The 17,201-nt window shown below is 44.5% G+C and overlaps 1 protein-coding gene across 2 annotated transcripts in view; it reads right to left on the reverse strand.

Moving 5' to 3' along the window:
• The window catches only part of LOC121564948 (alpha-2-macroglobulin), a 51,171-nt gene that overhangs the window by 13,476 nt on the left and 20,494 nt on the right, over window positions 1-17,201 (reverse strand). The window contains exons 14-18 of one of the 2 annotated variants that reach the window (XM_041875939.1): window positions 6,652-6,797; window positions 6,353-6,502; window positions 5,530-5,682; window positions 5,237-5,330; window positions 4,870-5,041 (exon numbers count right to left, since the gene is read on the reverse strand). In XM_041875939.1, the coding sequence (XP_041731873.1) occupies window positions 4,870-5,041; window positions 5,237-5,330; window positions 5,530-5,682; window positions 6,353-6,502; window positions 6,652-6,797 (715 nt within the window). Of the gene's footprint in view, window positions 1-4,869; window positions 5,045-5,236; window positions 5,331-5,529; window positions 5,683-6,352; window positions 6,503-6,651; window positions 6,798-17,201 lie in introns of both variants that reach the window. The other variant, XM_041875938.1, reaches the window with a different exon arrangement.

Consider the following 17,201-nt stretch of genomic DNA (forward strand, 5'->3'; position numbering starts at 1 on the left):
TTTATCCCAAAACCCTATTCCTTCCCTATTCATTTCCCCCATATGAATGGCTGAACGAACAAGAGATAACTCATTTCCGGGTTTAGGACTGGAAGCTGGCGAGCTCTATGGCAAATTGAGCAAATTGAAGTGTTACATTCTTTAAAAAAGCTGATTACATTCGGGATTACTTAATCTAATATCAATAGGAACATTTGATAAAACCCATTGCTGGCATTTAGCACACCGTCAAGACTTTTAACATGCTCTCAGAGATTCTATTGTTCTGCTGATCGCCCATCAAGGGTGGATGGCTTCAGTTGTCGAAGGTAAGGCTTCCAAAACATTTACACCTGGCCCACTGGTCAATCAGACAGTCGTCTGGATTACTGAGTTCCTGCTTGCTGCTTTGAAGCAGTGCAGTTTCTTTCGCTCCCTCCTTAATTAAATGCTTTCTGATTGCACAATATTTCAAAATGTAGGCCTAATGGCAGGAAAAACACAGTATTGAAAGCAACCACTATTGTTGCTGTTCAAGAGATAAGGGTCCCAGGTTTCTGGTCAGAATTGTATTTAATATTGAACAAAAGGCAATATTAAATAGGTGGGTGCATAAGCCATTCAAGGTGGGTGCATAGGTATATACATTAAATGTACAGTTAGATATCAATAAGACAACTAACTATTTGTAATAGGCTATATTTAGCGATCTAGCTAACCACATCCTCAGGTGGTGAATTAGCCCCAAATGAATTAGCCTATGTGATTTTAGTTCAAAAAAAGATGTAGACAAATGAATCTCTATTGAACAAAAACAACTGAAAATTCTGGAAAACTATTTTGATAGTAAAATAATAACAACAATTGCCTAGTTGTCAAACCCCAAATTCATGACAATCACTGGTTCTTGAATCATACCATTTTAGTAGTCTAGTACACTTCTTAATGAAACACTTTGAATGACTTTATAAAACGATGAGGCTACAAATGTTTTCTTTTGCGTGACCCCACAGTAATTGTGGTGCAATCAAATCATGGGCTGGTGCCACCAACTGAAAATGTTAGTATGGACCCATGTAACTATGTTCTTACACATACAGTAGAATAGATTGAACACTAGTCCCCAATTTGGAAATACTCATGTTACTAAATGAAAAAACGCAATATTATATTAACGTTTTTAAATGTTTTAAAATGTCTGGGTGTTAAAAGTGAAAGTAATCTAAAAGTAATAGAAATGCAATCGGATTACGTTACTCATTTTGAGTAATCAAAAGGATTATGTTACTGATTACTTTATTTTTCATGTAACTGTAATCGGTAACGGATTATATTTTTCAAGTAATCCGCCCAACCCTTCCCAGGTTTAATGCAAGGCATTATTGCTGGGACATGAGGTAACAACAGGGCCTTTTTCTTTTTTTACAACGTGTTTGTTAGGTGTTAAACATATGTTAAAAGATGCTAAAAATAAATAAAAGACAAAAAGTGATTGTGTTGAATTGTGTTTGGGAAATTAGAGATAGACATGAACCAGGTTTACATCTAACCGTTTTATGCCCGTAAAGTACATTGGATAAAAAATGTCATGACAGGCCTGATGGAAACAACATTTGTCAGTAAACTTTCAAAACGTTGACAAAACAAAATACGCTAGACAAGGTGGGGTCTTTTTGTGTCTGTAAAATAAATTATGCGAGAAATGGGAATGGAAACGCTTTTATGCGCAAATATTGATAAAATAACCATCATATCGAAGTAAACTTGGAGTCACGCGATGACATGTTGTGTCGTTTATTAGGCTACAGATTAAATAAATTATGATGAACTTCACAGGGTGGTGAATGTGCAAGATGAAGAGCTTGATGCTCCTTTCCAATAAATATTGAGGGTTTTATTCTGGTGATGCTTGGCTGCCTTTTGACAAATAAAAATAATCTCGCTCTTTTGTCCATAATAATCTCATCATGTAGGCTCTACCCGCACTGTATCTACCAGCTGTTGGCTAGAGCACACGTGCCAATACCAGAGTGGGCACACTCGCTATAACACACATTTTTGAAAATGCAATGGAAACCCATTTAACTTGTCTTTTTTATTCAGTACATGGGAATTTAACCACAAAATGTATTTTTATGTGCACTACGCACAGCATTTTACCCACAACAAGTACATCTGATGGAAACACATCTCTGGTAGGAAAATACACATATTGTTTTTATGCAGATTTTAGAACATATTCACATGAAAATATGTCACCATTTGGATGGAAACCTAGCTATGGTTTTAATAAGGTAGTGGTAATATTTCATTCAGTACAGACATTTGTAGGCGACTTAACTTACCCTGTCACATGGCTCAATTTACCCCATACCTGTTACCTCTCTTTCGTAACGTCTGAGATCCCCAGAGATTGGAAAGCTGCTGCGGTCATCCCCCTCTTCAAAGGGGGTGACACTCTAGATCCAAACTGTTACAGACCTATATCCATTCTGCCCTGCCTTTCGAAAGTTTTTGAAAGCCAAGTTAACAAACAGATCACCGAACACTTCGAATACCACCGTACCTTCTCCGCTATGCAATCCGGTTTCCGAGCTGGTCATGGGTGCACTTCAGCCACGCTCAAGGTCCTAAACGATATTATAACCGCGATCGATAATAGACAGTACTGTGCAGCCGTCTTCATCAACCTGGCCAAGGCTTTCGACTCTGTCAACCACCGCATTCTTATTGGCAGACTAAATAGCCTTGGTTTCTCAAATGACTGCCTCGCCTGGTTCACCAACTACTTCTCAGATAGAGTTCAATGTGTCAAATCGGAGGGCCTGTTGTCTGGACCTATGGCAGTCTCTATGGGGGTGCCACAGGGTTCAATTCTTGGGCCGACTCTTTTCTCCGTGTATATCAATGATGTCGCTCTTGCTGCTGGTGACTCTCAGATCCACCTCTACGCAGACGACACCATTTTGTATACATCTGGCCCTTCACTGGACACTGTGTTAACAAACATCCAAACGAGCTTCAATGCCATACAACACTCCTTCAGTAGCCTCCAACTGCTCTTAAACACTAGTAAAACTAAATGCATGCTCTTCAATCGAACGCTGCTGGCACCCCGCCCACCGACTAGAAATGCTACTCTCGACGGGTCTGACCTAGAGTATGTGGACAACTACAAATACCTAGGTGTCTGGTTAGACTGTAAACTCTCCTTCCAGACTCGCATTAAGAATCTCCAATCCAAAGTTAAATCTAGAATCGGCTTCCTATTTCGCAACAAAGCCTCCTTCACTCATGCTGCCAAACATGCCCTCGTAAAACTGACTATCCTACCAATCCTTGACTTCGGCGATGTCATTTACAAAATAGCCTCCAACACTCTTTGGAAATTGGATGTAGTCTATCACAGTGCCATCCGTTTTGTCTCCAAAGCCCCATACACTACACACCACTGTGACCTGTACGCTCTTGTTGGCTGGTCCTCACTACATATTTGTCGCCAAACCCACTGGCTCCAGGCCATCTATAAATCACTGCTAGGCAAATCCCTGCCTTATCTTAGCTCATTGGTCACCATAGCAACACCCACCCGTAGTATGCGCTCCAGCAGGTATATCTCACTGGTCATCCCGAAAGCCAACACCTCCTTTGGCCGCCATTCCTTCCGGTTCTCTGCTGCCAATGACTGGAACGAATTGCAAAAATCTCTGAAGCTGGAGACTTATCTCCCTCACTAACTTTAAGCATCAGTTGTCAGAGCAGCTTACCGATCACTGCACCTGTACACAGCCCATCTGAAATTAGCCCACCCAACTACCTCATCCCTATATTGTTATTTATTTTGCTCATTTGCACCCCAGTATCTCTATTTGCACATCATCTCTTGCACATCTATCATTCCAGTGTTAATACGAAATTGTAACTATTTTGCACTATGGCCTATTTATTGCCTTACCTCCATAATTTACTACATTCGCACACACTGTATATATATTTTCTGTTGTATTTTTGACTTTATGTTTTGTTTACCCCATATGTAACACTCTCTTGTTGTTTTTATCGCACTGCTTTGCTTTATCTTGGCCAGGTCGCAGTTGTAAATGAGAACTTGTTCTCAACTGGCTTAACTGGTTAAATAAAGGTTAAATAAAAATAAAAAAATAAAAAAACCTGGGGTGTTGTGCCAGGAGACCACTTTTTTTGGACAAGCAATGTTCAAAACTGTAATGCTTACATGAATTGTGATTATTTCCAGGGATACACAACATCCTGAAATCGATATCTTTGTTAGAAAGAATACTATATTTCCCTTGACAGAGTGATGTTGAATGTAAAAACATTTATCTGTTTACCCCACTCTCCCCTACTCTGTAATGCAGTTTAATCAGGTACAGGTTCCTAATCTACACCATTACTGTATGTTTTGATATAGGCGGGTTGGTTGTATAGCAACAAAACCGATACATGCGCAACTATGGAGCGAAACAGACAGGGTTGGCTTAAATTGTTGACAACATGTAAACTATCTTTTGCCTCCAAATGTTTATTGAAAACATAAAAAGATTTGCACAATGAGCAGTTTTTGTCTCTCAAATACATCGTTACAGTTTTTGGTTAGCTAGCTAGCAATTTTTTTGCCATATTAGCATAGACATGACATGAGTCAAAACACCTCAAAACAAGACATGGTATCAATAACAAGATACGAGCTGAAACTAGCCACCTACTATTCCCCACATGGCAGCTTCTTGTTATTGTTGCTAACTATCTGACCGTTCAGAATCTTAACATCACATGGCCTTCTGCCTCATCGATGTGCGCTCATTATTTTTGTGACGTTGTCAGCCAACCCGTCTATAGGGCAAGAGCCTCACTGTGCTGTCCTCTTACCCAATTTCCACAAGATCCCATATCCATGTCTCGGGGAAGAACGTACGGACCGTCTCTATGGGTGGCGGAGGTCGTGCATGTTCTCCAGCTACAGCCACTGGAGATCCCGGAACAACTGCAGCCTTTCTAAAACTGACCATGGCTACAGGGTGGGAGTAGTATCTATAGGGTCCTACTAAAACAAAACATAGTCATTATTGTCGTGTTAGAATCAGCCTGGTCAACCCAGACTGAATACTGTGGTCACTGGTGATGCATGCAGCGTTCAGACTGGTTTAACCAGGCTATGTTAGAATAACATTTCCCAAGATTCACCAAAGACTTCTGGCAATGACGTGAGTAAGCGATGGTAAGGAGGACATCTCACCATAGGAGCGATAGTGATGGTACTGGTTCCCCTTGTAACTTAGGCAAGAAGGTACTCTTAGAACCAGATTAGTTGCCAGCTTCAGTCCCAGTTTCTAGAAATCACAAACAGAGCTCAATATTAATGAATGTCTCTGTTTAATTTTTCTATTCTAAATGTGTTTTTTTGCTTCAAACAGGCTATTTTAGAAATGTATAATTTAAGAAGATGAATGCATGGTAACAGTACGGTAACTGATTCTTACGAGAGAGGAAAAGAGGCTTCAAGTTAAAAGAAAAAAAGGCAGAAGTTACCTGAAAAACTTCATAAGGTTGATTTTTCTCCTCAGATGGTCTATCTGGGTATGGCATTATGTATCTCCTTGGTCTTACACGTAAACATGTTACTGGATCATCAAGCTCGTAGGGAGTATATGTAGTCTCCTTGACTGGTAACAAATCAAATATCTGGAATGGGATAATAAGGAGACATGAAATGACCATGTTCATTGGGCACCAAACAGAAGGCAGGGACTACTTGGACTTTCATAAGAAACGAGTCCTCCCGAGTGGCGCAGTGGTCTAAGGCACTGCATCACAGTGCTAGCTGTGCCACTAGAGATCCTGGTTTGAATCCAGGCTCTGTTGTAGCCGGCCGCGACCGGGAGACCCATGGGGCGGCGCACAATTGGCCCAGCGTCGTCCAGGATTGGGGAGGGAATGGCCGGCAGGGATGTAGCTCAGTTGGTAGAGCATGTGGGTTCGATTCCCATGGGGGGCCAGTATGAAAAAATAAAAAATAATGTATGCACTCACTAACTGTAAGTCGCTCTGGATAAGAGTGTCTGCTAAATGACTTATTGTAAACGCTCATTGCTAAACGTTTTTAATGCTTTCCGTGCCCTAATGAACACAACCCAGAATATGAACATGAATATGAACAGAATGTCAATATGAACCAATAGGGATATGCTTTCCAGTTGATGAAAGCACACCAAATGGCCCACGGTGAACAGACCCACTCCAAGTATGCTGTAGTCACTTATTATTCCCCTGAAGCTGGTTGTATTGCCAGCACCACAAAAGCTGTTTATATGGTGGTATGACCGTTGATATTCACTTCAGTGAGCTCTGTTACCTTGTCAGCATCCAGCCTCTTCCCTGGCTCCATGATGTGAACACTCTGGTCCACAGCGCTGAGGCCACAAAGGGAGCCGGGCTGGGCCGAGAGCTGCAGGGTGTTCTCCTCCCCTGGAACTGCTTTTGAGGGTGAGAACTCCACCAACACCTGGTGCACATGACATACATACGTGTACATTATACACCTTTACTCAAGGAATGATATCTATGTGCATGGAAATACTTGACACTTTTTTTACCTTCCATAAAATGAACACCATATGACACACACAGACGCATGCATGCATACACACACACCTTGTGCCTGAAGCATTTCTCAGTGGGGAAGTTCATGGTGTGGGCGATGACAGTCTCACTGGGTAGCATACTGTACACCAGGACCTGTACTATTGGCGCCATCTCTGGAACCACTGCCAACTTCAAAGTGACTTCACCCTCAGTTACTGCAACGCAAGAGCATGTCACACTGAGTACGTTTACTTGCACAGTAATAATTCGATAGTAAAGTGATTATGGCAGTATAGAAATTGAACTTGAAGTGAGAATGTGCTTACTATCCTCCTGCAAACTTCAGACCATGCGTATGCAGTTTTTAGTGGTTGAAGTATTGCATTGCAAGAGGGCAAAAGTAGTCTTGTGTAGGAATATATTACACTCTTATTCATAACAAAAAAACAGGTATCTACATATAACAAGATGCAATCACTTGCCCTTAGTGAGAGAAGCGAACATTTATTTTATCTTTGCATTTTAAAATAATAGGAAATAGATGCCTATTTCTAATTATTCATTTCATTTCCATGATCATTGCAGAATACATTTTAATACATTTTGAAACCCCATAATGACAAAGAAAAACAACGGAAATATCACATTTACATAAGTATTCAAACCCTTTACTCAGTACTTTGTTGAAGCACCTTTGGTAGCGATTACAGCCTCGAGTCTTCTTGGGTATGACACTACAAGCTTGGCACACCTTTTCTGACTGTGATGGTTTCATAGGCTACTCACGAAATAGCCCATAGGCCTACAACAAGTTAGGATAGGCTACCGTTCGTCCCATCTCTCATTTAATTGGACCCACTTCACAATAAATAGATGAGCTATTTCAAGTATTTGGCTCTATGCGATCCGATTCGAAGCGCAGTTTAACGATAGAGCAGACGGTTCACCTTTTCCTTGACTTTTATAAGCGTCCTGAATACTGTAATGTCGAATTTCTCGATTAGACAATATTTCATTTATAAACATAATACATATATCATAACCATTTCAGAATACATTCCTCACCTTTCCTGGCCATGATGAGTTCATATTCCCGAAGTAGCCATACAACAAATTACCATGTGCAGCTCTCATTTATTGGGCCTATTAGATTGGCTAGTGTACTGTCATTTCAAGTTTTTGCTCTATGCATTCGACAAGGAGCGCGGTTTATAACATACAGTAAAATTTAACAGATGAACAGCAGTTAATCTTTTGCATTGAAGTGTGTAGGCTACCACTGTAAGTAGGCCTACCGTAGTTTACATTGTAGACAATGTTTCAGAATTCGTGGGCAGTGCATCATATTTAGGTTCGGGAAAAAATGAATGCAAAACATTATTGCATTCAAACGATCTGTTTACAGGTCCACAATAATTTGCTATTGTTTTTGTTTTTAAGAAACGGTCAGATAGCCTACAAAAGAAACAATTCTGCCAACACCTCCAAAGATATTTAATCAAGTTCGCCATTGCTATTTCAATTAGATAGGGTCTTCGCCTAATTCCAATACTTTTAAAGTATACAGCCAATAAGGGCGTTACTGTCACCATAAAAGTATGATGAGCTTTTTCCAGGCGGAGTTATAATGCTCGTTCACGCGCGCACAGTTTACGAGAGGTCTGATTCTTAACGAAAACATGCGCATTTATGGCGATATTTTGTGTTAAATTTACGCAAAGGTTGTGAATGAGGCCCCTGGTTTTCTGAGCAAACTTTCAAATTCTTTGGACATGTAAACACCTTAATCGGTGTTCCAGCAGTGTATTTGATCTGCGCATGTGCACGCACCATCCGAGCGATCTGCCCTCTTTAGCTCAAGGGAAATGATTTCGAATGAACAGTGCATTCGTTAAGTATTTAGACCCCTTGACTTTTTCCACATTTTATTATGTTACAGCCTTATTCTAAAAGGGATTACATTGTTCCCCCCCTCATCAATCTACACACAATACCCCATAATGACAAAGAAAAACAGGTTTTTAGATTTTTTTGCAAATGTATAAAAAATAAAACAAAGGAAATATCACATTTACATAAGTATTCAAACCCTTTACTCAGTACTTTGTTGAAGCACCTTTGGTAGCGATTACAGCCTCGAGTCTTCTTGGGTATGACACTACAAGCTTGGCACACCTGAATTTGGGGTATTTCTCCCATTCTTCACTGCAGATCCTCTCAAGCTCTGTCAGGTTGGATGGGTAGTGTTGCTGCAAAGCTATTTTCAGGTCTCTCCAGAGATGTTCGATCGGGTTCAAGTCCGGGCTCTGGCTGAGCCACTCAAGGACATTCAGAGATTTGTCCAGAAGCCACTCCTGCATTGTCTTGGCTGTGTGCTTAGGGTCGTTGTCCTGCTGGAAAGTGAACCTTCGCCCCAGTCTGAGGTCCTGAGCGCTCTGGAGCAGGGTTTCATCAAGGATCTCTCTGTACTTTGCTCTGTTCATCTTTCCCTCGATCCTGACTAGTCTCCCAGTCCCTGCCACTGAAAAACATCCCCACAGCATGATGCTGCCACCATCATGCTTCACCGTAGGGATGGTGCCAGGTTTCCTCCAGACGTGACGCTTCAATCTTGGTTTCTCATGTTCTGAGAGTCCTTTAGGTGCCTTTTAAGAAACTCCAAGCGGGCTGTCATGTGCCTTTTACTGAGGAGTGGCTTCCGTCTGGCCACTCTACCATAAAGGCCTGATTGGTGGAGTGCTGCAGAGAAGGTTGTCCTTGTGGAAGGTTCTCCCATCTCCACAGAGGAACTCTGGAGCTTTGTCAGAGTGACCATCGGGTTCTTGGTCACCTCCCTGACCAAGGCCCTTCTCCCCCGATTGCTCAGTTTGGCCGGGCAGTCAGCTCTAGGAAGAGTCTTGGTGGTTCCAAACTTCTTCCATTTAAGAATAATGGAGGCCACTGTGTTCTTGGGGACGTTCAATGCTGCAGAAATCTGTGCCTCGACACAATCCTGTCTCGGAGCTCTACGGACAATTCCTTTCACCTCATGGCTTGGTTTTTGCTTTGACATGCACTGTTAACTGTGGGACCTTATATCTGTCGGACCTCATGTCCAATCAATTGAATTTACCACAGGTGGACTCCAATCAAGTTGTAGAAACATCTCCAGGATGATCAATGGAAACAGGATACACCTGAGCTCAATTTCGAGTTCATAGCAAAGGGTCTGAATATTTATGTAAAAAGGCTATTCCATTAATGTTTATTTAAATTTTTTATTTTATTTAACCTTTATTTAACCAGTTAAGCCAGTTGAGAACAAGTTCTCATTTACAACTGCGACCTGGCCAAGATAAAGCAAAGCAGTGCGATTAAAAACAACAAGACAGAGTTACATATGGGTGAAACAAAACATAAAGTCAAAAATACAACAGAAAATATATATACAGTGTGTGCGAATGTAGTAAATTATGGAGGTAAGGCAATAAATAGGCCATAGTGCAAAATAGTTACAATTTCGTATTAACACTGGAATGATAGATGTGCAAAAGATTATGTGCAAATAGAGATACTGGGGTGCAAATTAGCAAAATAAAAAACAATATGGGGATGAGGTAGTTGGGTGGGCTAATTTCAGAAAGGCTGTGTACAGGTGCAGTGATCGGTAAGCTGCTCTGACAACTGATGCCTAAAGTTAGTGAGGGAGATAAGAGTCTCCAGCTTCAGAGATTTTTGCAATTCGTTCCAGTCATTGGCAGCAGAGAACTGGAAGGAATGGCGGCCAAAGGAGGTGTTGGCTTTGGGGATGACCAGTGAGATATACCTGCTGGAGCGCAGACTACGGGTGGGTGTTGCTATGGTGACCAGTGAGCTAAGATAAGACTGGGATTTGCCTAACAGTGATTTATAGATGACCTGGAGCCAGTGGGTTTGGCGACGAATATGTAGTGAGGGCCAGCCAACAAGAGCGTACAGGTCACAATGGTGGGTAGTATATGGGGCTTTGGTGACAAAACGGATGGCACTGTGATAGACTACATCCAATTTGCTGAGTAGAGTGTTGGAGGCTATTTTGTAAATGACATCGCCGAAGTCAAGGATCGGTAGGATAGTCCGTTTTACGAGGGCATGTTTGGCAGCATGAGTGAAGGAGGCTTTGTTGCGAAATAGGAAGCCGATTCTAGTTCTAACTTTTGATTGGAGATGCTTAATCTGAGTCTGGAAGGAGAGTTTACAGTCTAACCAGACACCTAGGTATTTGTAGTTGTCCAGATACTCTAGGTCAGACCCGCCGAGAGTAGTGATTCTAGTCGGGTGGGCGGGTGCAAGCAGCGTTCAGTTGAAGAGCATGCATTTAGTTTTACTAGTGTTTAAGAGCAGTTAGAGGCTATGGAAGGAGTGTTGTATGGCGTTGAAGCTCGTTTGGAGGTTTGTTAACACAGTGTCCAATGAAGGGCCAGATGTATACAAAATGGTGTCGTCCGCATAGAGGTGGATCCGAGCGTCACCAGCAGCAAGAGCAACATCATTGATTTTACATTTTACATTACATTTTAGTCATTTAGCAGACGCTCTTAACCAGAGCGACTTACAGGAGCAATTAGGGTTAAGTGCCTTGCTCAAGGGCACATTTACGTCATTTAGCAGACGCTCTTATCCAGAACGACTCACCAATTGGTGCGTTCACCCTATAGCCAGTGGGATAACCACTTTACAATTTTTTTTGGGGGGGTAGAAGGATTACTTTATCCTATCCCAGGTAATCCTTAAAGAGGTGGGGTTTCAAATGTCTCCGGAAGGTGGTGAGTGACTCCGCTGTCCTGGCGTCGTGAGGGAGCTTGTTCCACCATTGGGGTGCCAGAGCAGCGAACAGTTTTGACTGGGCTGAGCGGGAGCTGTGCTTCCGCAGAGGAAGGGAGCCAGCAGGCCAGAGGTGGATGAGCGCAATGCCCTCGTTTGGGTGTAGGGACTGATCAGAGCCCGAAGGTACAGAGGTGCCGTTCCCCTCACTGCTCCATAGGCAAGCACCATGGTCTTGTAGCGGATGCGAGCTTCAACTGGAAGCCAGTGGAGTGTGCGGAGGAGGGGGGTGACGTGAGAGAACTTGGGAAGGTTGAACACCAGACGGGCTGCGGCATTCTGGATGAGTTGTAGGGGTTTAATGGCACAGGCAGGGAGGCCAGCCAACAGCGAGTTGCAGTAGTCCAGACGGGAGATGACAAGTGCCTGGATTAGGACCTGTGCCGCTTCCTGTGTAAGGCAGGGTCGTACTCTCCGAATGTTGTAGAGCATGAACCTGCAGGAGCGGGTCACCGCCTTGATGTTGGCGGAGAACGACAGGGTGTTGTCCAGGGTCACGCCTAGGCTCTTCGCACTCTGGGAGGAGGACACAGCGGAGTTGTCAACCGTGATGGCGAGATCATGGAACGGGCAGTCCTTCCCCGGGAGGAAGAGCAGCTCCGTCTTGCCAGGGTTCAGCTTGAGGTGGTGATCCGTCATCCATACTGATATGTCTGCCAGACATGCAGAGATGCGATTCGCCACCTGGTTATCAGAAGGGGGAAAGGAGAAGATTAGTTGTGTATCGTCAGCGTAGCAATGATAGGAGAGGCCATGTGAGGATATGACAGAGCCAAGTGACTTGGTGTATAGGGAGAAAAGGAGAGGGCCTAGAACTGAGCCCTGGGGGACACCAGTGGTGAGAGCACGTGGTGCGGAGACAGCTTCTCGCCACGCCACTTGGTAGGAGCGACCGGTCAGGTAGGACGCAATCGAGGAGTGAGCCGCGCCGGAGATGCCCAGCTCGGAGAGGGTGGAGAGGAGGATCTGATGGTTCACAGTATCAAAGGCAGCAGACAGGTCTAGAAGGACAAGAGCAGAGGAGAGAGAGTTAGCTTTAGCAGTGCGGAGAGTCTCCGTGACACAGAGAAGAGCAGTCTCAGTTGAATGACCAGTCCTGAAACCTGACTGGTTTGGATCAAGAAGGTCATTCTGAGAGAGATAGCAAGAGAGTTGGCTAAAGACGGCACGCTCAATAGTTTTGGAAAGAAAAGAAAGAAGGGATACTGGTCTGTAGTTGTTGACATCAGTGGGATCGTGTGTTGGTTTTTTGAGAAGGGGAGCAACTCTCGCTCTCTTGAAGACGGAAGGGACATGGCCAGCGGTCAAGGATGAGTTGATCAGCGAGGTGAGGTAGGGGAGAAGGTCACCGGAGATGGTCTGGAGAAGAGAGGAGGGGATGGGGTCAAGCGGGCAGGTTGTTGGGCGGCCTGCAGTCACAAGTCACAGGATTTTATCTGGAGAGAGAGGGGAGAAAGAAGTCAAAGCATAGGGAAGGGCAGTGTGAGTAGGACCAGCAGTGTCATTAGACTTAGCAAACGAGGATCGAATGTCGTCAACCTTCTTTTCAAAGTGGTTGACGAAGTCATCCACAGAGAGAGGAGGAGGGGGGATTCAGCAGGGAAGAAAATGTGGCAAAGAGCTTCCTAGGGTTAGAGGCAGATGCTTGGAATTTAGAGTGGTAGAAAGTGGCCTTAGCAGCAGAAACAGATGAAGAAAATGTAGAGAGGAGGGAGTGAAAAGATGCCAGGTCGGCAGGGAGTTGAGTTTTCTTCCATTTCCGCTCCGCTGCCCGGAGCTCTGTTCTGTGAGCTCGCAATGAGTCATCAAGCCACGGAGCTGGAGGGGGAGGACCGAGCCGGCCGGGAGGATAGGGGACACAGAGAGTCAAAGGATGCAGAAAGGGAGGAGAGGAGGGTTGAGGAGGCAGAATCAGGAGATTGGAGGGAGAAGGATTGAGCAGAGGGAAGAGATGATAGGATGGAAGAGGAGAGAGTAGTGGGAGAGAGAGAGCGAAGGTTGCGGCGGCGCATTACCATCTGTGTAGGGGCAGAGTGAGTAGTGTGGGAGGAGAGCGAGAGAGAAAAGGAAACAAAGTAGTGGTCAGAGACATGGAGGGGAGTTGCAGTGAGATTAGTAGAAGAGCAGCATCTAGTAAAGATGAGGTCAAGCGTATTGCCTGCCTTGTGAGTAGGGGGACGGTGAGAGGGTGAGGTCAAAAGAGGAGAGGAGTGGAAAGAAGGAGGCAGAGAGAAATGAGTCAAATGTGGACACAGGGAGGTTGAAATCCCCCAAAACTGTGAGGGGTGAGCCATCCTCAGGAAAGGAACTTATCAAGGCGTCAAGCTCATTGATGAACTCTCCAAGGGAACCTGGGGGGCGATAGATGACAAGGATATTAAGCTTAAATGGGCTAGTGACTGTGACAGCATGGAATTCAAATGAGGAGATAGACAGATGGGTTAGGGGAAAAATTGAGAATGTCCACTTGGGAGAGATGAGGATTCCTGTGCCACCACCCCTCTGACCAGATGCTCTCGGGGTATGCGAGAACACATGGTCAGACGAGGAGAGAGCAGTAGGAGTAGCAGTGTTTTCAGTGGTAATCCATGTTTCCGTCAGCGCCAGGAAGTCGAGGGACTGGAGGGTAGCATAGGCTGGGATGAAGTCAGCCTTGTTGGCGGCAGAACGGCAGTTCCAGAGGCTGCCTGAGACCTGGAACTCCAGGTGTGTGGTGCGTGCAGGGACCACCAGGTTAGAGAGGCAGCAGCCACGCGGTGTGAGGCGTTTGTGTAGCCTGTGCGGAGAGGAGAGAACAGGGATAGGCAGAGGCATAGTTGACAGGCTGCAGCAGATGGCTACAATAATGCAGAGGAGATCGGGATGAAATGAACTGAACATCAGGGAAAGGAGAGAGCAGGCCTCCCTCACCAAAAAAAACAAAATATATATATATAACCCTCCCAACTTCCACCTCAGAAACTATAATTGTTTCACTGAACCACCCGAGTAAAACTCTCCCAACTTCCACTTTAGAAATTAGAATTGTTGTAGACTACAGCAGACTTATCAGTAGCTGTGATTAAGTACAGCAGCTACCAACCACCTAACGTTAATGCCTTGGATGAGGTTAGAAAAACAGCTGAATGGTAGCAGCTAGCTGGCTCAATCACAGGTACTCTCAAGCATGAAATAACATTGGAAACAATTAACCACAGTTGCAAAAAGTTACCAGTAGCTACCCGCTAGCTAGCTAGCTTTGTTGGTCCAAGTAGTGGGTAGGTTAGCCTCGTGCTTCGGCCGGAGTCCGCCGAATACAGTCCTTACCTACAATAATTACCTACAATAACCTTCAATAACTACCTGAGTAAGCTACCTATAATACCAAACTACAATACCTACCTACAATCTAAATACATGGTTTAAGCTTAACTCAACACCATATAAGAAGCCAAGCTTACCTTTCATAACGCAGCAATGATTAAACGTTGGGTAGCTAGCACAAAGATATTGTATTTAGCTACCACAGTACAGCCAGCTGGTAGTGTTGGCTGGCTAGCAATGGCTACTGTGTTGACTTTGTTTGAAGAACGGCGTCGCTGCGCCGACTCTACACAGAGAGTAGAGTCGGCCCGAGAATTGAACCCTGTGGCACCCCCATAGAGACTGCCAGAGGTCCAGACAACAGGCCCTCCTATTTGACACATTGAACTCTATCTGAGAAGTAGTTGGTGAACCAGGCGAGGCAGTCATTTGAGAAACCAAGGCTATTTAGTCTGCCAATAAGAATGCGGTGGTTGACAGAGTCAAAAGCCATGGCCAGGTCGATGAAGAAGGCTGCGCAGTACTGTCTTTTATCAATCGCGGTTATAATATCGTTTAGGACCTTGAGCGTGACTGAGGTGCACCCATGACCAGCTCGGAAACCGGATTGCATAGCGGAGAAGGTACAGTGGGATTTGAAATGGTCGGTGATCTGTTTGTTAACTTTCGAAAGGCAGGGTAGGATGGATATAGGTCTGTAACAGTTTGGATCTAGAGTGTCACCCCCTTTGAAGAGGGGGATGACCGCGGCAGCTTTCCAATCTCTGGGGATCTCAGACGTTACGAAAGAGAGGTTGAACAGGCTAGTAATAGGGGTTGCGACAATTTCGGCGGCTAATTTTAGAAAGAAAGGGTCCAGATTGTCTAGCCCAGCTGATTTGTAGGGGTCCAGATTTTTCAGCTCTTTCAGAACATCAGCTGTCTGAATTTGTGTAAAGGAGAAGGGGGGCATGGGCAAGTTGCAGCGGAGGGTGCGGAGCTGGTGGCCGGCGTAGTGGTAGCCAGGTGGAAAGCATGGCCAGCCGTAGCAAAATGCTTGTTGAAATTCTCGATTATTGTAGATTTATCGGTGGTGACAGTGTTTCCTAGCCTAAGTGCAGTGGGCAGTTGGGAGGAGGTGCTCTTATTCTCCATGGACTTTACAATGTCCCAAACCTTTTTGGAGTTAGTGCTACAGGATGCAAATTTCTGTTTGAAAAAGCTAGCCTTTGCTTTCCTAACTGATTGTGTATATTGGTTCCTGACTTCCCTGAAAAGTTGCATATCGCAGGGGCTGTTCCATGCTAATGCAGTACGCCACAGGATGTTTTTGTGCTGGTCAAGGGCAGTCAAGTCTGAGGAGAACCAGGGGCTATATCTGTTCTTAGTTCTGAATTTTTTGAATGGGGCATACTTATTTAAGATTGAGAGGAAAGCACTTTTAAAGAACAACCAGGCATCCTCTACTGGCGGAATGAGGTCAATATCCATCCAGGATACCCGGGCCAGGTCAATTAGAAAGGCCTGCTCGCTAAAGTGTTTTAGGGAGCGTTTGACAGTGATGAGGGGTGGTCGTTTGACCACGGAGCCATTACGGACGCAGGCAATAAGGCAGTGATCGCTGAGATCCTGGTTGAAGACAGCAGAGGTGTATTTAGAGGGTACATTTGTCAGGATTATATCTATGAGGGTGCCTATGTTTACAGATTTTGGGTTGTACCTGGTAGGTTCGTTGATAATTTGTGTGAGATTGAGGGCATCTAGTTTAGATTGTAGGTTGGCTGGGGTGTTAAGCATATCCCAGTTTAGGTCACCAAGCAGTACGAACTACTCTGAGGATAGATGGGGGGCGATCAGTTCACATATGGTGTCCAGGGCACAGCTCGGGGCTGAGGGGGGTCTGTAGCAAGCGGCAACAGTGAGAGACTTATTTCTGGAAAGGTGGATTTTTAGAAGTAGAAGCTCAAACTGTTTGGGCACAGACCTGGATAGTATGATAGAGCTCTGCAGGCTATCTCTACAGTAGATTGCAACACCACCCCACCCCCTTTGGCAGTTCTATCGAGACGGAAAATGTTGTAGTTGGGGATGGACATTTCTGCGTTTTTGGTGGCCTTACTAAGCCAGGATTCAGACACTGCTAGAACATCAGGGTTGGCGGAGTGTGCTAACGCAGTGAATAACTCAAACTTAGGGAGGAGGCTTCGGATGTTAACGTGCAAAAAACCAAGGCTTTTACGGTTACAGAAGTCAACAAATGATTACGCTTGGGGAGTAGGAGTGATACTGGGGGCTACAGGGCCTGTGTTAACCTCTACATCACCAGACGAACAGAGGAGGAGTAGAATAAGGATACGGCTAAATGCTTTAAGAACTGGTCTTCTAGTGCGTTGGGTACAGAGAAAAAAAGGGGCAGATTTCCGGGCGTTGTAGAATAGATTCAGGGCATTATGTACAGACAAGGATATGGAAGGATATGAGTACAGTGGAGGTAA

The sequence above is a fragment of the Coregonus clupeaformis genome, chromosome 5 (genome assembly GCF_020615455.1).
Source record: "Coregonus clupeaformis isolate EN_2021a chromosome 5, ASM2061545v1, whole genome shotgun sequence".
Classification (NCBI taxonomy): Eukaryota; Metazoa; Chordata; class Actinopteri; order Salmoniformes; family Salmonidae; genus Coregonus; species Coregonus clupeaformis.